This window comes from Lepidochelys kempii, chromosome 21 (assembly GCF_965140265.1).
Source record: "Lepidochelys kempii isolate rLepKem1 chromosome 21, rLepKem1.hap2, whole genome shotgun sequence".
NCBI lineage: Eukaryota > Metazoa > Chordata > Testudines > Cheloniidae > Lepidochelys > Lepidochelys kempii.
In genome coordinates, this window is record NC_133276.1 from 926345 (window position 1) to 952294 (window position 25950).

Consider the following 25950-nt stretch of genomic DNA (forward strand, 5'->3'; position numbering starts at 1 on the left):
TCTAGTCCAACCCCCTGCCCAGAGCAGGACCAATCCCAACTAAATCATCCCAGCCAGGGCTTTGTCAAGTCTGACCTTAAAAACTTCTAAGGAAGGAGATTCCACCACCTCCCTAGGTAACACATTCCAGTGTTTCATCACCCTCCTAGTGAAAAAGTTTTTCCTAATATCCAACATAAACCTCCCCCACTGCAATTTGAGACCATTACTCCTTGTCCTGTCATCTGCTATCACTGAGAATAATCTAGATCCATCCTCTTTGGATCCACCTTTCAGGTAGTTAAAAGCAGCTATCAAATCCCCCCTCATTCTTCTCTTCCGTAGACTAAACAATCCCAGTTCCCTCAGCCGCTCCTCATAACTCATGTGTTCCAGTCCCCTAATCATTTTTGTTGCCCTTCTCTGGACACTCTCCAATTTTTCCACATCGTTCTTGTAGTGTGGGGCCCCAAACTGGACACAGTACTCCAGATGAATCCTAGAATATCAGGGTTGGAAGGGACCTAAAGAGGTCATCTAGTCCAACCCCCTGCTCAAAGCAGGACCAATCCCCAATTAAATCATCCCAGCCAGGGCTTTGTCAAGCCTGACCTTATGGCCTCACCAATGTCGAATAGAGGGGAACGATCACATCCCTCGATCTGCTGGCAGTGCCCCTACTTATACACCCCAAAATGCCATTTGCTTTCTGGGCAACAAGGGCACACTGTCAACTCATATCCAGCTTCTCGTCCACTGTCACCTATAGGTCCTTCTCTGCAGAACTGCTGCCTAGCCATTCGGTCCCTATTCTGTAGCGGTGCATTGGATTCTTTCGTCCTAAGTGCAGGACCCTGCACTTGTCCTTGTTGAACCTCATCAGGTTTCTTTTGGCCCAATCCTCCAATTTGTCTAGGTCCCTCTGTATCCTATCCCTACCCTCCAGCGTATCTACCACTCCTCCCAGTTTAGTGTCATCTGCAAATTTGCTGAGGGAGCAATCCACACCACCCTCCAGATCATTAATGAAGATATTGAACAAAACCAGCCCCAGGACCGACCCTTGGGGCACTCCGCTAGATACCGGCTGCCAACTAGACATGGAGCCATTGATCACTACCCGTTGAGCCCGATAATCTAGCCAATTTTCTGCCCACCTTGTAGTGCACCCATCCAGCTCATACTTCTTTAACTTGCTGACAAGAATACTGTGGGAGACCGTGTCAAAAGCTTTGCTGAAGTCGAGGAATAACACGTCCACTGCTTTCCTTCATCCACAGAACCAGTTATCTCATCATAGAAGGCAATTAGTCAGGCATGACTTTCCCTTGGTGAATCCATGCTGACTGTTCCTGATCACTTTCCTCTCATCTAAGTGCTTCAGAATTGATTCCTTGAGGACATGCTCCATGATTTTTCCAGGGACTGAGGTGAGGCTGACCGGCCTGTAGTTCCCAGGATCCTCCTCCTTCCCTTTTTTAAAGATGGGCACTACATTAGCCTTTTTCCAATCTTCTGGGACTTCCCCCAGTCGCCATGAGTTTTCAAATATAATGGCCAATGGCTCTGCAATCACATCCGCCAATTCCTTTAGCGCACTCGGATGCAACGCATCCGGCCCCATGAACTTGTGTACGTCCAGTTTTTCTAAATAGTCCCGAACCACTTCTTCCTTCACAGAGGCCTGGCCACCTCCTCCCCATGCTGTGCTGCCCAGTGCAGTAGTCTGGGAGCTGACCTTGTTCATGAAGCCAGAGGCAAAAAAAGCATTGAGTACATTTAGCTTTTTCCACATCCTCTGTTACTAGGTTGCCTCCCTCATTTAGTAAGGGGCCCACACTTTCCTTGGCTTTCTTCTTATTGCCAACATACCTGAAGAAACCCTTCTTGTTACCTCTTAACATCCCTCGCTAGCTGCAACTCCCAGGTGTGATTTAGCCTTCCTGATTCCATTCCTCCATGCCCGAGCAATATTTATATACTCATCCCAGGTCATTTGTCCAATCTTCCACTTCTTGTAAGTCTCTTTTTTGTGTTTTAAGATCAGCAAGGATTTCACTGTTAAGCTAAGTTGGTTGCCTGCCATTTACTATTCTTTCTACACATCGGGATGGTTTGTCCCTGTAACCTCAATAAGGATTCTTTAAAATACAGCCAGCTCTCCTGGACTCCTTTCCCCCTCATGTTATTCTCCCAGGGGATCTTGCCCATCAGTTCCCTGAGGGAGTCAAAGTCTGCTTTTCTGAAGTCCAGGGTCCGTATTCTGCTGCTTTCCTTTCTTCCTTGTGTCAGGATCCTAAACTCAACCATCTCATGGTCACTGCCTCCCAGGTTCCCATCCACTTTTGCTTCCCCTACTAATTCTTCCCGGTTTGTGAGCAGCAGGTCAAGAATAGCTCTGCCCCTAGTTGGTTCCTCCAGCACTTGCACCAGGAAATTGTCCCCTACCCTTTCCAAAAACTTCCTGGATTGTCTGTGCACCACTGTATTGCTCTCCCAGCAGATATCAGGATGATTGAAGTCACCCATGAGAACCAGGGTGTGCAATCTAGTAGCTTCTGCGACTTGCCAGAAGAAAGCCTCGTCCACCTCATCCCCCTGGTCCGGTGGTCTAAAGCAGACTCCCACCACGACATCACCTTTGTTGCTCACACTTCTAAACTTAATCAGAGAGACTCAGGTTTTTCTGCAGTTTCATACTTGAGCTCTGAGCAGTCATACTGCTCCCTTACATACAGTGCAACTCCCCCCACCTTTTCTGGCCTCCCTGTCCTTCCTGAACAGTTTATACCCATCCATGACAGTACTCCAGACATGCGAGTTATCCCACCAAGTCTCCGTTATTCATAATTCCCTGACTTTGCCAGGACCTCCGGTTCTCCCTGCTTGTTTCCCAGGCTTTGTGCATTTGTATATAGGCACTTGAGATAACCAGCTGATCGCCCCTTGTTCTCAGTATGAGGCAGGAGCCCTCCCCTCTCACACACTCCTGCTCGTGCTTCCTCCCGGTATCCCACTTCCCTGCTTACCTCAGGGCTTTGGTCTCCTTCCCCCAGTGAACCTAGTTTAAAGCCCTCCTCACTAGGTTAGCCAGCCTGCTCGTGAAGATGCTCTTCCTTCTCTTCGTTAAGTGAAGCCCGTCTCTGCTTAGCACTCCGCCTTCTTGGAACACCGTCCCATGGTCGAAGAATCCAAAGCCTTCTCTCCGACACCACCTGCATAGCCATTCATTGACTTCCACGATTCGACAATCCCTACCCCGGCCTTTTCCTTCCACAGGGAGGATGGACGAGAACACCACTTGCACCTCATACTCCTTTATCCTCCTTCCTAGAGCCACGTAGTCCGCAGTGATCCACTCAAGGTCATTCTTGGCAATATCATTGGTGCCCACATGGAAGAGCAGGAAGGGCTAGCGGTCCGAGGGCTTGATGAGTCTCAGCAGCCTCTCCGTCACACTGCGAATCTTAGCCCCTGGCAAGCAGCAGACTTCTCTGTTTTTCCGGTCAGGGTGGGAGATAGATGACTCAGTCCCCCTGAGGAGAGAGTCCCCGACCACCGCCACCTCCTCTTGGGAGTGGTGGTTGTGGAACCCCCAACTTTAGGACAGTGCATCTCATGCCTTTCAACTGGTGGAGTCTTCTTCTGCTCCCTTCCCCCAGACGTATCATCTGGGCCACTCCCCGCAATGGTACCTGTGGAGAGAACATGAAAATGGTTACTTACCTGTATCCGCGTTGCTGGTACATGGATGTTCCCCCTTCTTCTGGAGGTCACATGTTGCCAGATTTCTTCATCCTGTCCGCACTGCGCAGCCTGCTCTGAATCTTCAGAACCTTGTGCCTGTAGAAGTATATCCTGACGTCTGTCCAGGAAACCTTCAGTTTCTCTTATACAACGCAGGGTCGATACCTGTTGCTCCAGACCTTGAACCTTCTCTTCCAGTATGGAGACCAGCTTGCACTTTGTACACACAAAGTCGCTTCTGTCCTCTGGAAGAAAGGCAAACATGGCACATCCAGTGCAGGTCACAACAGTTGAACACTCCCCATCCATATTACCTTCCTACTATGAACTTCCTCAGGAGATGCAGTAATTACTCAGAGAAGTCGTTAGGCTGTAAGACTCAATGGGCTCACTTCAGGCGAACTCCCAGGCAAACTCTTGCTGTTTGCTGCTCAGCTGGTTCCCCGCCACTCAGCTGGTTCGCGGAGCGCCGGCTTTTTTAAGCAGCCAGGCTCACCTGAAACAAAACACTTAAGATCTGGAAAGACAGGAGAATCATGCATCCAGTATTTGCAACATTCATGAGGCTAGCTCTGTGGTTCCTGTACTTCTGTCAGAGATTGCAGACACTGAAAAGGACCATGTGGGTTCATAGGATTTTTTTTTAAAGGTGCAAAAATTATGGGCTGTATGGATGGCTTTATGGGGTGGAGAAAGTTACATGCTGGGAACTTGACTCCTAGCTCTCGGAGATCCCTGGGCACAAGTTATTACTGTCCCACAAAACATGGGAAAAATGTCCCCCCAAGGCATTGCATTGGAGGGCAGTGTGTATCCCACTGGGATACCTCATGGTGTATTGTATTTTACATCAACCCCAAGCACTTCTGAAGAGTACATGCAGCACCAATGCAAACAGCAAGTATGTACGCACCCAAGTGATATACAAATTCGGCAGGTGTATGCTAATGTAACTTACGTCAACCAATGTTTGTAGTGTAGACATGGCCTTTGTAATGGGACTTATTAAACAGAATCATGAAGGGTGGGGAGGAAGATACCTTAGTAGCTTGGACACCTGATGGGAAAAGATCACAAAATCTAGAAAGTATTTCTTAAATTCTCCTTGCCAGCCTTATATTAAGTGTTCTGCTTTTTATGTTGTCTATCTTATTTTGCCGTGCTCTGCACTAAGAAGTGAAGCATTCCTAGTTTCATCCCGTCTGATATTACAGCTTCTTGTATTCTTTTTAGGTAATACTAAGTGGAGGTGCTTTAGAAGTGGTGTTTGTTCAGTCAGAGATTTGGTGTATGGGGAGTTGTGAAGTAAACAGAGCCAGAAGAACCAAACAATTAAGCTGTTAGAATGTAACTGCTTTAAATTTACATTACTGTTACTGAATATGAACGACATAGTGTAAAAGGTGAAATTACCTGTCTTAGGTGGAAGTCTGTTCTAGCAGTCAGTATATCTTTAATTTTTGACTGCTCTTTATGCACTGTGCATCTTGTCCAAACATATGTTTTCTTAATAATAAAAGAAAATAACTTAAATTTATTTCCCACAGAATAGACTTTTCAAGGAGCTTTTTCAAATATTGACAAACTATAAAATTGTTTATTATGAGTTTTTCTGCTGTGTCCCCTTTACAGTAATATCCTGTAGCTTCTTATCTTGTGAACAGTAATGCGTCTCATCTTCTCCCAATGTATAGAAAATTTAAAATGGCGCACAAATGACTTCTAAGGATTCTCTTTCCTTGGGAACTTTATTGTGCCATTATCACCACTCAGAAGTATTGTAAATTGAGCAGGTTTTGACTTAAATCACTACTTTCCACTAATTCTTCCATAATTTGTCACGCTTTTACTAGCAAATGTAGGTTTAAATCCATACTGAGAAGTTTTAGTTTCCATGCACTGCTCCACAGTAATTGGTATCTTGTTTTGTGACTTGAAAAGGTATCAGTTTTTGGAAGAAGCTTTTCAGAATCAGAAGGGTGCAATTGAGAATCTGTTGGCCAAACTTCTTGAAAAGAAGAATTATGTTAATTTTGCAGCTACTCAAGTGCAGAATAGGTAAGTACCTACAGATAATATTCAAGTGTTGATATTGTATTGTGCATTTAATAAAGCCTATTGTTCATACTTTTGTAGGCTCGTAACTCATTTAAATTCTAGTTGGTCCTTGTGTCAGTTATACTGGATTTATAGTTGGAATGTTTTATACTTTATTATGCTTGTCCATGGCACACTGTTGCAACTATATAAATGTCAAAGTAGATGACCCTTTATGGAACTGCTGGTACTGTCAAAGGTGTGGCATAATTTATTATAGAGTAAAATAACCTCTACTGCTCTGGTCTTGTCAGTGAGAACTCTGTGGGGGTGAGAGACATACTGGCCATACTGTTTAATATACACATCTTTCAGATCAGAAAAGACAAGAGCTGGAGATATTAAAATAAGAAAATAGAAGCAGAGGATTAATACTTCACACTAATTCAAGCAAAACATGAAAGAGCAGTTAAACATAAAAAGGTGGACAGAAAAGTCAGACAATTAAGTCATCAAATCAGGGTCAGACTTTGTGTAAACTTTCTCCTTTATTTGCCAAGAATTAAATTCTAGATGGTTCTAGATCTGTAGCAGTGGGTTAGCAACTTTTTATCTGTTAGGCAGAAAGTAAATAAGCCATACAATTCTGCGTTTATTAAATAACTTTAAAGAAAGTTGCTTCTTTACTTTTTATGGAAGAAAAATGACTGTGTAGTATTTGAAGGCATAGTATAAAGTAATTGCCTGATCATACATTTCTCTTTTTTAGGATAAAAGAAGTAAATGAAACTAACAAACGAGTAGAACAGGAAATCAAAGTGGCTATTTTCACCCTCATCAATGAAATCAATAAAAAGGGAAAATCTCTCTTACAGCAGCTTGAGGTACAGTTAAGAACAAACAAAAAATCAGTTCACAAACTCGCTCTTTCGAACACCTATTGAGAACTTGCATTCCATACTTGAGTGAGGAGTTTATTCTGTGCAGGCACAGGTGTTTCAGTGGTATGCCACTCAAGTATGATATGGTTGGAGTTAAATCTCCTGTGATCTTTTCATTGATCTAAAATGCTATGACTTTCTTAACTTGTACATCTGTGTCGTATAGCCCCATTTTAAACTTGCTCTTTATCATAGATAAATGTCTGGAAAAAGCCCTTTCTGACTCAAAATGCCATGTTCCTACCCTAAAACATACTACTCCTGAAGTCTGTAAACTCTTGTCCTTTTTTAAGAGGCTAATGTGTACAGACTGTGGAATTAACATGACTCATAATATCACTGCTCATTTGCTTGCTTTTTTCACTTCCTCTCCCAATGACTTGTCTAGGAGTCCTTCTCTTTAGAATGTCAGCTCTTAGAGGCAGGGATCTGCCTTAAGTTTTTCAGACAAAAAAAATAATTGGTACTGTATAAATGGCAAATATTTGCTAATTGTCTATTTGCTCTGCATTTTGTGTGACTTAATGCAGTCAGAACCGGATTCTCCCCTCTCCTTCTGCTCTTGTGAGATGGTAGTGGCAAAGGGGAGGTAGCTCAGAAGACTTCTAAAGTCGTCGTCCTTGCTTGAGGCTGTCCTTCCCTACTTAACCTAACTTGAGCTTGTCAATATACCTCTGAGTGGATAGTCTGTGGCTGGGTCTCAAATTATTCTCACTCCATAAGGAAGTAGTTGAATGTGGCTGAAATGTGATTCCTCCGTGTTCATAAATCTCCTTGTCTCCATCAAGAAAGCTTGTCACTTCAGCTTCAGAACTCCTATATATGACAGCTTAACAGGGAGCAGTGCATTCTATCTCATAGTTGTGGCTTGTTACATACTTTTGTGTGTGTGCGCTGACAAAAGGCTGTTTGAAAGACACCAATAAATATCTCAATAAATTGTAATGAAAATTTACCAGCCCAAGCAGGACCTACTTGTCTACTCTTACAACTCTGATGGCAAATTAATATTTTCAGTCAGGGAACTGTTTTGGGGGCAGAGGGATGCACAGGGAAGGGAGACAGACTAAAAGTAGGATTCTGCAAGGCTACATTGTGTAAGGAGTGCTTACTGCTACTTTGTACTGCAGTAGAGGTCTTAATATCAGATTATGTACCCTTGGAGTTGTGAAAGTCATTCTTCAGAATTGACACTGTAATTCCTAATAACTAAAAGAGCTGAGACATTCCAAATAATGGCTTCAGAAATCTGGTAGGATAGGTATTGCATATTTTTACATAAACATGTAAAGCACAAATCTTAAATTACGTAGTTTAATTAAACTTTTAAAGCATGTGTTGCATTTATAGAATCATAAAAATATAGAAGTGGAAGGGACCTCAAGTTTTCCCCCCAATCCAAATCTCCTTTGCTGCAAATTAAGCCAATTGCTTCTTGTCCTACTCACAGTAGACATGGAAGACAGTTGATCACAGTCCTTTGTAATAACCCACCCTGTTATCCGGTGCTCCTGTATCCCCCTCCCTATTTTTTTTTCTTCTCAAGACTAAACACATGCATCTAAACATTTTATCATTTTTGTTTCTCTTCTCTGGACTCTCTCATATTTGTCCACATCTTTCTTAAGGTGCAGTGCCCAAAATGGACACACTACTCCAGCCGAGGCCTCAGCAGTACTGAGCAGAGTGGGACAGTTGCCTCCCATGTCTTACATATGACAGTCCTGCTAATAAACCCCAAAATATTAGCCTTTTTTGCAACTGCATCACATTGACTCATTCAATTTTTATGATCCACTATAGCCTCTCTGTCCTCTTTAGCAGTACTTTTGCCTATTAGTTATTCCCCATTTTGTATTTGTGTATTTGATTTTTCCTTCCTATTGAAGTACTTAGCACTTGTCAATTGAATTTCACCTAGTTGATTTCTGACCAATTCTCCAGTTCATCAAGGTAATTTTGAATTCTAATTCTGTCCTCCAAAGTGTTAACAACCTCCTGTAGCTTGGTGTCATCTGCAAACTTTAGAAGCATGTTCTCCACCCCATTATCCAAGTCATTAATGACGACACTGAATAGTACCAGACCCAAAGAAGACCTACTAGATAGTCCTCCCAGTTTGACAGCAAACCATTGATGATTACTCTTTGAGTACAGTTTTTCAATGTGTTTTTCACCCCCACCCTTAGGGAAATGTGGTCTGAATGAAATTACTTTAATTTGCTTATGAAAATGTCACTTTGGACTGTGTCAAAAGCCTAATTAAAGTCAAGATATATAACATCAACTGCTTCTTCCCATCCACTAGGCCAGTAAACCTGTCAAAGAAGGAAATTAGGTTGGTTTGGCATGATTTGTTCTTGACAAAATCCATGCTGGCTATTTATCAACTTGTTGTTCTCTAGGTCCTTAAAATTGATTGTTCAACAATTTGTCCCAGTATCTTTCCAGGTATTAGGCTTGACTGGTCTGCAATTCCCTGGGTCCTCTTGTTCCCTATAATTCCCTTCTCCAGTTCTCTAGAACCTTACCTAATGGTTGTGAGACTGCTTCAAATAGCTCCTTAAACAGTGTCTTGTATTAATTTAAATGGAATAGATAGGCCCAAAGACTCAAAGATGTTAACATGACCCCTGAAACGGTCCAGCATAAAACAGTTTTTTAAACAAAGTTTTGGATTTGATATATAGAGATCTCAGCCTGCTTAGCACCATGGCAAACACCATTAAAATCCTTTTTAACCTTTTATTGAAGATACAGAAAGGAAAGAAAAACAGTGATAGCATTTGAAATGTAAAATCTCAAATAAGGCTTTCATTTTAACAACATCCCTTGTTCCCTTTCCCTTTAGCCCTTTTGGAAGGAGAAAGGGGGAAATAAAAACAGCAAAGATAGAAAATGCAGCTTCTGTCTCTGGTGTTGATTCACTTGCATCCTCACTGCTGGAGAAACACAGGCTGAACATGCTGTCTTATCAGCCACTCTGAGACCTGGCAAACTTGTACCAGTATTAGGCTGTTTACGGCATTGTTTTTAGCTGCCCCTTTCTGGTCACGGGCTTGACAGCAGTGTTGCAAAATGTACAGCCTTGGCTGGCTGAGCCAGACTCCTAATAGATAGAAGGAAAAAGGAGAGATAAGAGAGAGAAGAAATAAGGTAAGGAAGGAAAAGGACACACTGGAGGTGAGCGGGAGGCAGTCTCACATATGAGGTAGTGGTTGGGATTTAACCAGAGCCAGTGGAGGTGACGATGTCATCTGGCTCCCACTCGCTGGCCCTCTCCGATCAGAATGATGCAGGTAGAACGATGGTGCACTGGATTCCGGGGTCCCAAAAGACAGCAGGGGTGGCAGCCATGATGGTGAAGCTCACTCCTTCCCCTTTCAGTCAGCCAGTGTTGCAGTAGCCTGTGTCCATCTGCACTATCCCCCAAAGTCTTGCTTTTTTAAAGAACCCCAGAAGGGAGTGATGGGTGGAATAGCCCATCCCCTCATTATTTTGTTCACCAGTTAGGCCTAATTTCCGACACACCAATTTTGGTCCATTAATTTCCTGTCCCACGCTTCTGTTGTTTACCAGGCATGATCTTAACACAGACCTTGAATTAGATCAGTAGGCCTTTTTGTTTGAACTAATTTAGTCTTTTGCACATTTTCCCATCAATGTTTATTATAGGTTGTGACATTTTATAAACATCATCCTAGTTTTTACAGTTGAGCTCACAATTAGGGTAAATTTTTAGGCCCAGTTATCACAACGGTACCCTGTGATGAATTTAATCAGGCCCTGCTCACATGAATACATCTAACTTATCTAAATATTCTTTCACCTGTTTTCTCTGTTCCGGCTTGTATTCCTTTTCCTTTGTTAATATTATTAGTGACCTGATGCTGGGACTGTGTGCTGTAGTTATGGGGGATCCTCTGCCCCATGTGGTGCTGAAATAAGCCCCTGGGACCATTTGTTGCATTTGGGGGTGTGGGTTGTTGGAACTGGGGGGAGTCCAGCCTTGTTCTCTCTCCCTCTCCTCCCCCCAATCACTACTGTACAGCTGCTCTGGCTGTAGCTTGGCTGGCTGCTCTCTGGGTTCCCAGTATAACAAGTGCTTTGGTGGCAGCATGCTATCAAAATGTTACTGACAAGTCAGGGAACGAAGAGGAAATGACAATTTGCAGTGGTTCATGACTCTGCTAAACCCGAATGGAATTTTGTGGGACCTAAAAGGTGGTTCTTCCAACCTCAGGGTTTTTTCTCTCCTGAATTTTGAACACCTGCTGCAAAGAATTGGCAGTGTTAGTACTTCGTGTCTTTCATAAAGGAGAGTGTTAAGTAACTTAACAATGTCACTGCCAGGTCCTCCTATAATGTATATATGTATAATGTATATTGTTTTAATTGTGTGCATTTAATTGTCTGATATCAGTATAGATGATTTTTAAATCTAATAATCTGAGCTTCTGTTTCTTTGTAGAATGTGACAAAGGAAAGACAGATGAAGCTAATACAACAGCAGAATGACATCACAGGGCTTTCGCGGCAGGTGAAGCATGTGATGAACTTTACCAACTGGGCCATTGCAAGCGGCAGCAGCACTGCATTGCTGTACAGCAAGCGGCTGGTAAGGAAACCTGCCCCTTCCAGAATTTAGAATCGAGTATAGCAAAAATTTTGGGATCTTAGTATGTTTGCGCCTCCAACCTTGACAGAAGAGAACTTTATGGTCAAAAGAATTTTCAAGACATGGTTTATTTTCTCCAGATCACTTACAAGGAAAGGAGAGCCAGTTAATCACACTCCATCTAAAACTGTTGGCTTCATGATTTAATAGTAATGAAAAAGGGTTTGCCAGCGCAGTGACCTCTCTCTCCTTGCTGAAAGAGTTTGGGGTGGATAGTTGTGTGGTTGTTTCTTTTGTAGAATTCTGTGCCATCAGTGTTGTCACAGTCCCTGGGTAAACTGCCCCTTCTTGAGACCCTTTTCCAGGCCCGAGTACACCTTTTGAAGTGGCAGGTCCATGGTTCTAGTTTTTAGAGTGGGATCCTGTGAACAAAGCGTATCAACTAACACCGAGTGGTTGCCAGCTGTGATACTTAGGAGGCCCAATGGTCTTGATACGTGTGAGAGTTTTCCTTCAGGAGCCTATAGATGATGATGTTCAGTGACACAGAAATGGTTTCTTCAAAACAAAGGATGAAGTTTGCCAAAAGATACACAGCAGTAGAGAAACTAATTTAAAACAAGATATGTATAAACATACTCTTACCTTAACTTGGCATTCCCCTCAAGCACCTAGGAAGACATAATTTAGTCTTTCTGCCACGGGTCCTCCTGCCTTCTCTTGGGCACCAAGTTACAGCCTGTTTACTGCATGCATGATGTGGAAAAAGCTAATGTACTCAATGCTTTTTTGTCCCTCTTCACAAACAAGGTTGGCTCCCAGACTACTGCACTGGGCAGCACAGCATGGGGAGGAGGTGACCAGCCCTCTGTGGAGAAAGAAGTGGTTTGGGACTATTTAGAAAAGCTGGACGAGCACAAGTCCATGGGGCTGGATGCACTGCATCCAAGAGTGCTAAAGGAGTTAGCAGATGTGATTGCAGAGCCATTGGCCATTATCTTTGAAAACTCATGGCGATCGGGGGAGGTCCCGGACGGCTGAAAAAGGGCTAATGTAGTGCCCATCTTTAAAAAAGGGAAGGAGGAGGATTTGGGGAACTACAGGCCAGTCAGCCTTACCTCAGTCCCTGGAAAAATCATGGAGCATGTCCTCAAGGAATCAATTCTGAAGCACTTAGAGGAGCGGAAAGTGATCAGGAACAGTCAGCATGGATTCACCAAGGGCATCATCTAATTGCCTTCTACGACGAGATAACTGGCTCTGTGGATGAGGGGAAAGCAGTGGACGTGTTATTCCTTGACTTTAGCAAAGCTTTTGACATGGTCTCCCACAGTATTCTTGCCAGCAAGTTAAAGAAGTATGCGCTGGATGAATGGACTATAAGGTGGATAGAAAGTTGGCTAGATTGTCGGACTCAACGGGTAGTGATCAATGACTCCATGTCTAGTTGGCAGCCGGTATCAAGCGGAGTGCCCCAAGGGTCAGTCTTGGGGCTGGTTTTGTTCAATATCTTCATTAATGATCTGGAGGATGGCGTGGATTGCACCCCCAGCAAGTTTTCAGATGACACGAAACTGGGAGGAGAGGTAGATACGCTGGAGGGTAGGGATAGGATACAGAGGGACCTAGACAAATTGGAGGATTGGGCCAAAAGAAATCTGATGAGGTTCAACAAGGACAAGTGCACAGTCCTGCACTTAGGATGGAAGAATCCCATGCACTACTACAAACTAGGGACCAAATGGCTCGGCAGCAGTCCTACAGAAAAGGACCTAGGGGTTACAGTGGATGAGACGCTGGATATGAGTCAACAGTGTGCCCTTGTTACCAAGAAGGCCAATGGCATTTTGGGATGTATAAATAGGGGCATTGCCAGCAGATCGAGGGACGTGATCGTTCCCCTCTATTTGACATTGGTGAGGCCTCATCTGGAGTACTGTGTCCAGTTTGGGGCCCCACACTACAAGAAGGATGTGAAAAAATTAATAAGTGTCCAGCGGAGGGCAACAAATATGATTAGGGGACTGGAACACATGAGTTATGAGGAGAGGCTGAGGGAACTGGGATTGTTTAGTCTGCAGAAGAGAAGAATGAGGAGGGATTTGATAGCTGCTTTCAACTACCTGAAAGGGGTTTCCAAAGAGGATGGATCTAGACTGTTCTCAGTGGTAGCAGATGACAGAACGAGGAGTAATGGTCTCAAGTTGCAGTGGGGGAGGTTTAGGTTGTATATTAGGAAAACCTTTTTCACTAGGAGGGTGGTGAAGCACTGGAGTGCTTTACGAAGGGAGGTGGTGGAATCTCCTTCCTTAGACGTTTTTAAGGTCAGGCTTGACAAAGCCCTGGTTGGGATGATTTAGTTGGGGATTGGTCCTGCTTTGAGCAGGGGGATGGAGTAGGTGGTCTCCTGAGGTCCCTTCCAACCCTGATATTCTATGATTCATACCCCTAGGTCTGTCACTCTTTTAACAGAATATGGTCTTTTGATCTCCAGATTCTCAACTGTGGCAAAACAGCTCTGTCACCAGGATTGTATCTCAGGTGTGATCATAGCTAAAAACTTGACTGTTGTATACTCAGGTGTTTACTAGGACACTTTTTTTATATTTCCTGTTTGGTTTCTTTAACAACCCCTTTTGATCTAACTCTATGCATTCAAACAGGGTAATATCACACATACACAGAGGCATATATGTTTATAAAAACTAATATAAATATTTCCCAGTTTTCCACAAGAATCATGGATCTACATTTTCTTCAGTGGGAAATGCCTACTTTCTGACTGGAAAACAAGTTATAAAATGTTGGCTTTGGGAATTATGGGGCAGTATTGTGTTTAAAGTTGTCTTTATGAATGAAGAAAGTCTGGTTCTGCTGGGAATTCATTTCCTAAATTTGACTAAAATTATGTTGTGCTTTGTACTTGGTGCTAAATTATTCTTGCTTTTGAAAGATCAGATGGCTAAATAACATGAGAACGGCCACACTGTGTTAGATCAATGGTCCATCTAGCCAAGTACCCTGTCTTCTGACAATGGCCAATGCCAGATGGTTCAGAGAGCATGTCTTTTGCTAGATACTCTTCAAAATTCTTTTTTCACCTGCCTAATTATACTTTTACACTTGACTTGCCAGAGTTTATGCTCCTTTCTATTTTCCTCCGTACAATTTGGCTTCCAATTTTTAAAGGGCGCTTTTTTGGCTCTAACCGCTTCTTCTACTCTGTTTAGTCAGGGTGGCATTTTTTTGGTCCTCTTACTATTTTTTTCTTTAATTTGGGGTATAAATTTAATTTGAGTCTTTAGTGTGGTGGTTTATATAAAGTGTCTACAGGTTGCAGGCATTTCAGTCTTGTGACTGTTCCTTTTAATTTCTGTTTAGCTTCGTCGTTTTTGTGTCATTCCCCTTCTTTAAGTTAAATGCTACTGTGGTCGGCTTCTTTGGTATTTCCAACCCACAAGGATGTTAAATTTAATTTATATTTTGGTAGCAATTACCGAGTGGTTCAGCTACATTCACCTTTTGAACCAGATCCTATGCTCCACTTAGAGCTAAATCAAGAATTGCCTGTCCTCTTACGGGTTCCAGGACTAGGTGCTCCAAGAAGTAGTCATTAATGGTGTCTAGACATTTTATCTGTGCATTCTGTCCTGAGGTGATCTGTATATGGGGATAGTTGAAATCCCCCATTATTATTGAGTTTTCTATTTTTATAGCCTCTCTAATCTCCTGGAGCATTTCACAATCACTGTTGTCATCTCAGTTAGGTGTTCAGGAGTATATTCCTACTGCTATATTGTTGTTCAAGCTTGGAATTTCTATCCATAGAGATTCTGTGGAACAGTTTGATGTATTTATGATTTTTACTATATTTGATTCTATGCTTTCTTTCATATATAGTGCAACTCCCCCACCAGCATGACCTACTCTGTCATTCCTGTATATTTTGTATCCTGGAATTACTGTGTCCCATTGATTTATCATTGCTCCACCAAGTTTTTGTAATGCCTATTCTATAAATATCCTCATTTAATATCAGACACTTAAGTTCACCAATCTTCTTATTTAGATTTCTAACCTAACGGCAGAAAGCATATCTGCTGTTGTATTGACTTGAAGAGGGGGAGATGCTGTGGAGCACACACCTTTTTAGTCCATTAGCACTGGAGTAGGAATTTCAAGGTGAACTCATTTATATGAATTCCCAGAACTACTTCTGTGTAATGTTAAAAGTTGTATTTTCTGATGCTATCAAAGGGTTAAAGTTCTTTAAATGATTCAACTGAAGATAGTTAGAACGTGTTGAGTTTAGAAAAAGTTCAGACTAACTGGCAGTATTCTAAGTAATTGTTACAGATCATCAAGCTGAATCATCTGGATTTATAATTTAGCATAATTTATTTCTAAAGCAAAGAGATACTCACATTTGTAAGTAAAATGTACGCAATATTTTCTAAGAGCAGAATACAAGTGAGTCTCATCATATTCACATTTAACTTATGCGAATTCAACTATACGTGCTCGGCAAAAAAAAAGAAAAATAACAAGATACCTGTAAATAGTGTGAGCGCTTCTGCCCACCATTCCACTCAATGAGTGTATGCCCCGGAGTGAGCATGAGGTGGAAGACATGAATCTGCTGTTCCCTCAGGCGGTCTCAGTTCCCGTGTGCCCCTCGTAGTGTGAGCATCTTGCCGCGCTAAGTATGATTCTAGTGTTTAAAAATATGTATTTTTCGTACAACATGGCCCCTAAATGCAAGCCAACTACTTCATCTGGTGCTCAACCGAAGAAACAGCGAAGAAACGCTGGATGATGAGCCTTCTGATGAGAAGGAATTCAAAGCCAGCCAAGGTTGGCTTAATAGTTTTAGGAACTGCTTCAACCTCAAAAACGTGCAGACTACTGGTGAAGCTGCATGTGCCAATGAAGAATGATTTAATTTCTGAATACAATCCCTTTATGGAACGAAGCCTCAAAATCACACGTCGTATTATGGACTATTTGAGACCGTATCAAGAAATGTTTGAGCAGCTCAAGAGACAACAGCGACAGTTGCTGATCATGTTTTTCAAGGAAAAACAACCAGCAGCAGATGAGCCTGCGCAATCAACTTGTCGAGCTGAACCAGAGCCAACCACTTCGTCTACGACTCGCTCTCCGTCACCTCCGTCTCCTGGATCGACATCAAGCCCTGATGACCCCCGTAATTAAAAATACAGTACTGTAAAATTATATTTTGCATATGTACTCTTTATTATATACTGTACGTTACTGTATACATTATACATTTATACATATTACTGTATAGGGTTGTATACACAAAACTATGTACAGTATACTGTACTTTATGGGCGATTCAAGGGATTTTCAGTGGTAATTTTGACTCTGCGATTTTAGCCTTACGCACTGACTTTAGCACCTGACCCCCGCGTAAGATGCGACTCCACTGTATAGTAGCTATGCCCACTAACGAAATAAACCCTCAATCCTTGTGAGTTGTATTTAAGGTTTCCTACATTATGATAAAAGGAGTAACTGTTTTTAGACAAGCTTTTTCCCTTACAAACATAAGAATTTCTAAAACAGTAGTTGGATTACACCTTTATTATATAACTGGGTAGAAACAACTAGTTGAGAACATTTCCTGAAAGCAGGTGAGCAAACTTAAAGGTTAGAAATTGGACAGTACTTCGTAATGTTAGTTGGGTTTTTTTGGTTAATCATTACTAATTAAATCCTGGATTAATGCAAAACCAAGGGACCAGAATATGTTGCATACTATCAATCTTGCATTCAGTCAGCACTAAACAGACAGTGTAGTCTGCTGGAAAGCTGGGAATCTTAGTGAGGCAGGCCGTGAGACATCTGAAATCACATCATTCTGATTACTGTTGTTCTCCTTCATGTGTTTAGCATTGCTGATATGTGCTACGAAACTGTATGAAGTGAGTTGTATGGTGGATGCACTAACTTTTCACGAATAAGACTCTACGTGGATGATTAAGAAGGAACGCTATCCAGCAATAGTTTTCTTTGGCAGTGACCTAAGTGGCTGTTGAAAGTCATAATTTTATGTGGTAACTGGCAGCTCTTTGCTGAACTAACTGTATGCTTCTCCTTAACATGTTCACTCTTTGCTCATACATTCAATGTCATAATCAATCTTAATTTGTTTTGTGTCCCATCAGATTACGTTCCAGTTGCGACATATTTTAAAGGCACGATGTGATCCCGTCCCAGCTGCTAACGGAGCAATACGCTTCCATTGTGACCCCACATTCTGGGCAAAGAATGTAGTCAATTTAGGTGAGAAAAAAACGTATAAAGTGTTTCTGGGGAGACTGGATTGTATGGGGAGTTTTCAATGTATTACCAGCGGGTATGAAACAGAATTAAATATTTTATCTTTTCTGTAGTTAGACCCTAAAGGCAGTCATGATGGAAAGAGCTTTGGTCACTGAAGGAACACAAGTGGACACTGAGTAGAGTCAAGCATGAGGATTTATTACGCACAGCACTGGTGGAGTGTCACTTCGCTTATTAGGCTCAGTGAGACACTGCTAAACAGTTGATTACAATAGATTATATGTGGTGTCAGGAGTGGAGAGAAGCGATGGGGTGGGAGTTTCTGAGCCGCTGGATAGGTTCTAGCAGCAAGATGAAATTAGCACAATAAACCAGTAGTCTAAAAGATTATACAATGGCTCCGCTCATAGCTCAAGTTAACATGTTTGCTAATGCACAGGTATTATCCCTGAAAATTCTCCTCTTGCAGTGTGTAAATTAAATCCTGATTTCAGGTCCATAGAAATGACTGTGGCTTTTTCCAGACAGGTTTGGCCCACAGGTACATTCCTGGAGGGTTTAAAGCAAAAAGAACAGTAAACAGTACACAGCAATGACTGTTTATGGTTACCCCTCCGTTTCTGCGAGCTGGGGTTGGCATCTGTGAGGGAGGATGCATCTGTGCAAGGGAGGATGCCATAATTCATGCTATCATGTTAGGCCTCTCCCTGAACTCTGGTTGGCATTTGGGGAGTATGTACCATTATCTTCTTCCTGCACCAGGAAGCAGACTTTAAGGCTCCTTTCAGCGAGTTGTGTGCCTGTAACTCCTGATAAGCCTCCCAATTACTGCTCTTCACCTGGAGTTATGCTGTCTCATCTTATTTTATGTATAGTAGAAACAAACAAAGTTGTCTCCTGTCTATCCCAGCTTTCTTAGCCATGTATTGTCCATTGTTAACTAAGCCTCATGCCTCAGACCAAGCCGTGGAATTTGGGCCTATGTGAAAGTTCTTAACAAAGACTGTGGTCAAGATCTTACATACATATTATTGGGATTTTGGCCCTTCAGTCACTTTGTATTCCATTTTAAGTATATGGTCACTGTAGCTGGTCACACTGATGCCTGGTGTCTTCTCTTCTTGGGCTGACCTTGCTTGCCTGTCCATTGATACAGGATCCCTCTTTTCCATGCAAGAGTAAGAGTCTGTCCAGTTTTGGTATGATTATCCCTTCCATCAAGATTTGCCTGCCATTTGGAGATTGAAATGCGCAAAACATTTGTGATGTGACATACTGTCTGATGGTGCCTGCTGGCTTCACTCTGTTTTCCTTTCACCAGCTGATGGAGAACCTCTTCTAATTGCTGAACCCAGACCTTTAGTTTGTAATTTTTAATAGACTTGTTCTGAAAACCTTTTCTTTTGGCAGGATTACCTAGTTTTAGATTAGGGTAAACTTGGTCAAAATAGGTTTCAGAGTAACAGCCGTGTTAGTCTGTATTCGCAAAAAGAACAGGAGTACTTGTGGCACCTTAGAGACTAACCAATTTATCTGAGCATAAGCTTTCGTGAGCTACAGCTCACTTCATCGGATGCATCTTCTGTATTTTCCACAGTATGCATCCGATGAAGTGAGCTGTAGCTCACGAAAGCTTATGCTCAAATAAATTGGTTAGTCTCTAAAGTGCCACAAGTACTCTTTTTTTTGGTCAAAACAGTGAAGCCTAAATACATTTCTACTAAGTGGGTTCTCTACATTTCTGGTCTATTTATTTGCATATTTACCTACCAAAGGGGCCTTATAAGGATGAACTCTTTGACCTTCTTAATTAGTTCTGTATCAGGAATAATATTAGATTTAGTTTTATCCAATCACTAGATGTTTTACTGTGTTTAATATGGCTTGAGCCAGTGTAACTCTTAAGAGGACTGGATGACCCAGATAACCTAGTTGACTGGTTCCAAGCTAGCCCATTAATTAATACACAAAACTTTGTAAAGTAATTTTGGTCGCTACCCATACAAAACCACAAAGGCAAAGAAATGGAAAGTTAAGCTTCCTGATAACATATAGCTTGTGGGTAAAGGACTACAGGGTTGACACCTTACGACTACACCGCAGACCATGCACTGCAGCTGTAACTTTGCCCCATTTTCAGTCATTCTTCTAACTGCACCCAGTTGCTAGATTTTTTTCCCCAGCACTATTAGTTGTGGATGTTTGATGTGATGGTTGCGGTGAGAGAGAGTAGTTTGGTAAAGGCGTTATGTGTAAAAGGGTTTAAGAAAGGTTGGCACCCTTGAGGGGCTAGAGTTAATGTTACAGTGCATGGCCTATGGGGTCCATTAGAGGTGGTGGTAAGGTATCTGCTTGTGGGTCAGAGCACGGGCTCATGTACTGGTAAGTGGCTTAACTTTTTGAGTTGTCAGGCAACACTAATTACTTACAAATGTTTTTCTATGATTAATTTCCTAATTTATGCTGCTTTGGGGGTTGGCTTTAGAGCAGGTGGGCACAGGCCTGAGGGATGGAAATTCAGCAAGCGTATCTATAGGTCCATGCGCAGCAGCTGATCGTTCTCTGTTGTGGGACAAAATCTGACCAGACGGTGTAGCTCTTCATGGCGAAGGTTTTGTGTGCACCCACTACCCACAACCCCAGCCCCACATCAACCAGCCAAGTTTGTATGTGCCCAGCCTCAGTCAATCAGGTTTGTGTGCACAACGAATACACTGTTACAATGTGAAAAATTGGTAAAAGTTACCCTTAAAAAAACTTTTCCCCTTACACCAGTTCTCCTCAGGGGCTACCTCTCAGCCAGGTTTTGTGAAGATTAGTCATCAATTAAAAGGACTATCAAAGAAAATTTCATCCAGAGCCCAAATTCAGAGGGTTCCTATTAACACTTTATGAAGAGAAACCAAAGAAAGCTGCACAGAAAATTCAAAGAGCATAAAAACGAATCCTGTGTGAAATTCCACATTGATAAAAAAGCAGGAATTTATATCCCATTTTAAACTCACTTTAGAGCAGATCCCAAACTATTGAGTTACCATAAGATGCCTCCATAATATTCTTTAGACTGTGTGAAGTGAGTTGGTGGAGTTCAGTACAGTTCATGGTGCATAAATTTCCACAATGTAAAAATCACTATCATATTGGTAAGGCCCTGCCAAATTCAAAGTCCATTATGGTCAATTTCACAGCCATAGGATTTGAAAACTGATAAATGTCACTTCACATGTTTACATCTGAAATTTCACAGTGTTGTAACTGTGGGGGTCCCAACCCAAAAGGGGATGGGGGAGGGGGTGTCGCAGAGCTGTTGTAGGGGGGTCACGGGATTGCCAGCCTCACTCCTGTGCTGCCCTCAGAGCTGGATTCTGAAGGAAGCAACTGTGGCACTTCTTGCAGTCGCAGGAGGTTCGTGGAGGCGGGTCTGAGCCCACTCACGGCATGGACAAGTCCTGTCCCTCCCCATCCCAGCCAGAGCTAGGATCCCCCTAGGGCGCTCCTCAGTGGGCTTGGGTGCTCCTCAGTGCAAGGGGAGATCAGACCCACTTCCCCAAGCTGCCTCCAGCTGCAGGAACCGCTGGAGCTGCTGTCCAGTTGCAGAGCATCCTGCAACTGGGGGAGGCACCTGGAGGTGGGTCTGAGCTCCCCCCGAGAGTGGCTGTGCAGGGCACTCGTAGCCGCGGGGGAGATCGTGATGCATTTTCCATTGCCGTGAAATTGGTAGGGTCCCACATATTTGTTAGTTCTCAGCAGCAGCCAAGGATTTGAATGGACACAAGAATCTACTCTTGTATTTAGAGGCAATCTCTCCAAAGCAGAGCCAAGGCTTGGTCTACACTTGATAGTTATACCAATGCAGCGTTTTCAGTTTTTTAGATATAGTTATATGGATACGCGTCTGAGTGTAGATGGAGTTATAGCAGTATAAAAGAGGTGCCTTATACCAATATAGTTATTCCCCTTCCTGCACGGGAATAGCTATTCTGGTATAAAGCACCTTTGTGCTGAGATAATTGTGCTCACACTAGCAGGATTGTACTGGTATAGTTTGGTATAACTTTCTAGTGTAGACAAGTCCTAAGGCACAACAGATAGTGCCCATTCTGCCCAAAATGTACCTCTTCCCAAAATAAATGTTAAGACTTCAGTCTGAAAGTCTTTTACCAAGCCCCAGTCTGTTATAGAGGATATAATTGGGGGGAAAAAGTTTAGTGGTATAAACTTGTAGGTAACTTTATCTGACCTGCAATTATTGTGGAGTGATGCTGCTTTATCCTGCTTTAGCGTAAAAACTACGCCAGCTGAGTAACAAGACAAGCTCAGCCCTGGCTAGCCTGCATCTAGACTAGATCAGAGATACTTGCAAATGGCTGTCGAGGAATTTACATTTTAATTTAGACTTAAATTGCTTCCTTCCTTTAACGTAAAATACTGAGAAAACTGAAGTAAAAAATTCAGAGATTTCTGTTTCGAATCTTTATCAGCCATTGAGTTAAAGTGGAAATTTTGTACTTCACCAGCTTGCTTTTTCTCTATTCCTTAGGTAACCTTGTTATTGAAAATAAACCAACCCCTAGCTACACTCCTAATGTAGTAGTTGGACAAGTTCCTCCAGGAACAAACCACATCAACAAAGCCCCTGGACAGATTAATCTAGCACAGCTGCGGCTCCAGCATATGCAACAGCAGGTGTATGCACAAAAACACCAGCAATTGCAACAAATGAGGATGGGACAACCAGCTGGGCCTCTTCCTAGGCAAGCAGGCCCTCAGATGTTACAGCAACAGGCAAGTTTCCTGAATACCTTACCTTACATTGCAGTGTAATGCTAAGACTTAACTCTGCTCCTCTCTGACATGAGCAGATACCTACTTATATTGTACAGAATTAAATTAAAATGTATGAGCAGTCTAGTCTTATGAAATTTGACATGCTTTATTTAAATAGGGCAATGACTGGCTTTTTCTAGAGATTATGGAAATCAGTAATTGCATCTACTTCTATGGAAAAAGGTTTGCTTCTCGTTTTCTTGTTAACAGCAGGAATTTTTTAAAAAAACAAACTCTTGTAGCCTCCTAGGTTGATCAGCATGCAGACCATGCAGAGGGGTAACTTGAACTGTGGGGCTTTCCAAGCACACCAGATGAGAATGGCTCAGAATGCTGCTCGTATTCCAGGAATACCACGCCATAATGGACCACAGTACTCAATGATGCAGCCGCACCTTCAGAGACAAGTATGTACTATGCATACCTTTTTTGTGCCCCAGCATACTAACCTTTCATTTAAAAACTTACTTAATTCACTGATCACTATCTGCAGATTTGTCAGTTCTCATATAGATAGGAAAGTGTGTGTGTGAAAATACATGAATGTATATATTTCCGCTGTATGTGAACTACACTTGTGAGTGGCTAACCTTTTTCATGTCACGTGCTGGCTGATATTTCAAAGTTACGTAAGTGTGAAAAATCTAATAATTTCCATTGTTTTCATTCTGCATTTTCGTCAGCTAAGAAGCTGAACCACGAATGACTCATTGCACTTTGTGGTGGCTGGGCAGCTGCTGAGTTTCTTTTTCAAATTATTGCATGAATAAAAATGTTCATGATTTTTGTAAAACATTTTCTAAACTAAATGTTGGTCCTGAGCTACAATGGCTGTGACACTATATATCTGCAAAAAAGTGGTGCAGACCTTTCATAAACATTCAGAATAAAAATATCTGTAATAATGGGAGTTTGCTCAATTAGAAAAGCAGAAGGGAAGAATTTTTCAAAAACATAACCTGTTTATTAATGCTTTTAAAACAGCACAACTATGAATATTGTGCAAATGCAGTTTCTGCTAAAGTCATCCCTAGATTAAAATGCTGCATTTCTAAGAAAATACCTCTTCCCCCCCTCTCTCCCCCATTCTCCTCCCCCCCCCCCCCATGTGCAACAGTAAGGATCTAGACAGGAGGCCATGGGAAATCCACACTGTACACCAGTATCTCTAGCGATTCAGAGTTGTTGTTTCTTTTTTTCCCCGTTCCATTCTAATGTTCAGTGCTGGTTGGTTGTTTACATTGCGTTAGATTGTAATTTTCATACAGAAAAGGGACTGCATATTTCCTGCAAACATTGCTAAACTAGATTGAGACTAGCTGGTTGGGTGTCGGGGACCAGCATGTAGTTTAAAGTCCTATAATTTTGTACCCAAGGTGAATATTTTGCTGCCTTTAGCCCTAACACAATAGTTGTCTATTTTTCCTGACTTTTCCAACAGCATTCTAACCCAGGGCATGCCGGGCCCTTTCCAGTTGTTTCAGTGCACAACACTACTATCAATCCAACTAGTCCTACGACAGCTACCATGGCAAATGCAAACCGTGGTCCAACAAGTCCGTCTGTTACAGCAATAGAACTTATTCCTTCAGTCACAAACCCAGAGAATCTACCTTCCTTGCCAGATATTCCACCCATACAGGTTAGTGCAGAAAATCCGCTCATTCTGCTATAGATGAGGTGATCACTAACTTTCCTTCATTAAAATCTTTTTTTCTTCATATGTTTTTTGTATTTGCACCATTACTTGAAGACTGTAATAAGGCTGTTACTGTTTGAGATCATTCTAAGTAGTAAGAACTGGAATTTGAAGTCTTGTGTTGGATATACCAACTGTTGAACCATCCAGCGCTGATCTACTCAGCTTTTAGATACAGCATACTAATGTTAAATTAGGCAGCGCTTCATGGAGTGATGTAATGCTTGATACAAAAAATTGACACCAAGGCACACTTGGAGTCACAAGAAAATGTCAGTCTTAGGTGGCTGTTTTCAGTAACTTATGGCTTGTCTACACAGGAAAGTTATACTGGTATAATTATGCTGGTATATAAACCAATAGTTATTTAAATGCCCAAAACTTGAATACAGAGCTAAGGTTGTTAATGGTGCCTCATGTCGTTCCAGAATGTGCAGAGTAGCTAAAAACAAACTCTGAAAAGAAGGAAATATTGAGTTAAGATTGCATGGTGGGGGTTTATTTTAACTCTGTCCTGTTTGAGCCAAGCCCTAACACACCAAAAAAACATACTCATCACTGTGCCCTCACAGATGCTAGAGAACATGTAACCATAATATGTCCCCTTCAGCCATTCCATTACTGTGACAACAGACTGCCTGGAAACCCTCTTGCTCGAACAGACCCCTAATCTTGCTGCACATGTACGTTTCACTCTTTTAGGTATGTCAGTTTGGCACACACTGATGTGGAATTACAAACGTCACCATTAACTTTTTTGGTATTGCTTCCCCAGTACTACCTGAGAGAGATCCTGAGCAACTGAGATCAGTTATGGGAGGATCATAGTTACAGTTTAAGTCCAGTTGTGTGCAAAAAAAAAAAAAAAGTAAAAGATCATTTTGTAAAATGCTGTTATGTTTTTGGGGGGCTGTCTCAGGCTCCACTGGCTCAAATGACCCCAAACTTGGTCAGCTAACACTATCAAGCACCTCTGAGACACAGCAAGCTTAAGACAGTGAGCACTTGGATTTTAGAGCACTTAGAATAGACCACCTTTAAACAGAAAGCAATGCTGAACCTTGACTATAGCAAAGCTGGTGCTCTAATACCGGTAGAACTCCCCATGTGGTCACTCTCATTCCAGTCCGGGTGGCTTTTTTCAGTTTAGCTTAAACCCCTTTCAGAATGACCTAAACTACATAAAAAGGCACTCTTCTAGAATGAGAGAAATGTAGGGCTTGAAGGGACTTCAGCAGTTGATCTAGTTCTTCCCAATGCTGACATAGGATTTAATGTACCCCCGTGTAGGGGGATAAGCTATATTGGTATAACTATATCCATTTAAATTCCCACCTTAGCTTACTTCAGAATAGCTTTTCCATATAGACAAGCCCTAATTTAACTAGAGCCTATTTTGCTATTGCTCATCAAATCAAGTAATTTACTTGCCTAAAAGCATATCAGGAAACAGAGAAATGTGCATAGGCTCAAGGACACCTATGGCACATTTTTGAGGTGGTTAAATTGGTCTGCAGCGCTGAAGCTCATTGTTGTTGAGCCACTGGAAAAGAAGAGCTCACTAGACTATGGCCTTGCAGTTTTAAACAAATTTTATGGCCACCAAGATAGAAGGGTCTGATGGTAGGATATACCGTAACACAAGCTTAACTGGGTGACTTTGGGGTGTTTTGAAAACGTAAAGTCTTGTATAAATGCTACGTGCACCTCTCATTGTGTTCGCAAAAAGAAAAGGAGTACTTGTGGCACCTTAGAGACTAACCAATTTATTAGAGCATAAGCTTTCGTGAGCT

At 42.1% G+C, this 25950-nt stretch overlaps 1 protein-coding gene across 1 annotated transcript in view; it reads left to right on the forward strand.

The window, feature by feature from the left end:
* TRIM33 (tripartite motif containing 33) overlaps positions 1 to 25950 on the forward strand; it is an 81032-nt gene that overhangs the window by 40242 nt on the left and 14840 nt on the right. The window contains exons 5-11 of the mRNA XM_073320068.1: positions 5668 to 5784; positions 6533 to 6647; positions 11176 to 11322; positions 17514 to 17631; positions 22172 to 22416; positions 22701 to 22865; positions 23900 to 24100. Of these exons, the coding sequence (XP_073176169.1) occupies positions 5668 to 5784; positions 6533 to 6647; positions 11176 to 11322; positions 17514 to 17631; positions 22172 to 22416; positions 22701 to 22865; positions 23900 to 24100 (1108 nt within the window). The remainder of the gene's footprint in view (positions 1 to 5667; positions 5785 to 6532; positions 6648 to 11175; positions 11323 to 17513; positions 17632 to 22171; positions 22417 to 22700; positions 22866 to 23899; positions 24101 to 25950) is intronic.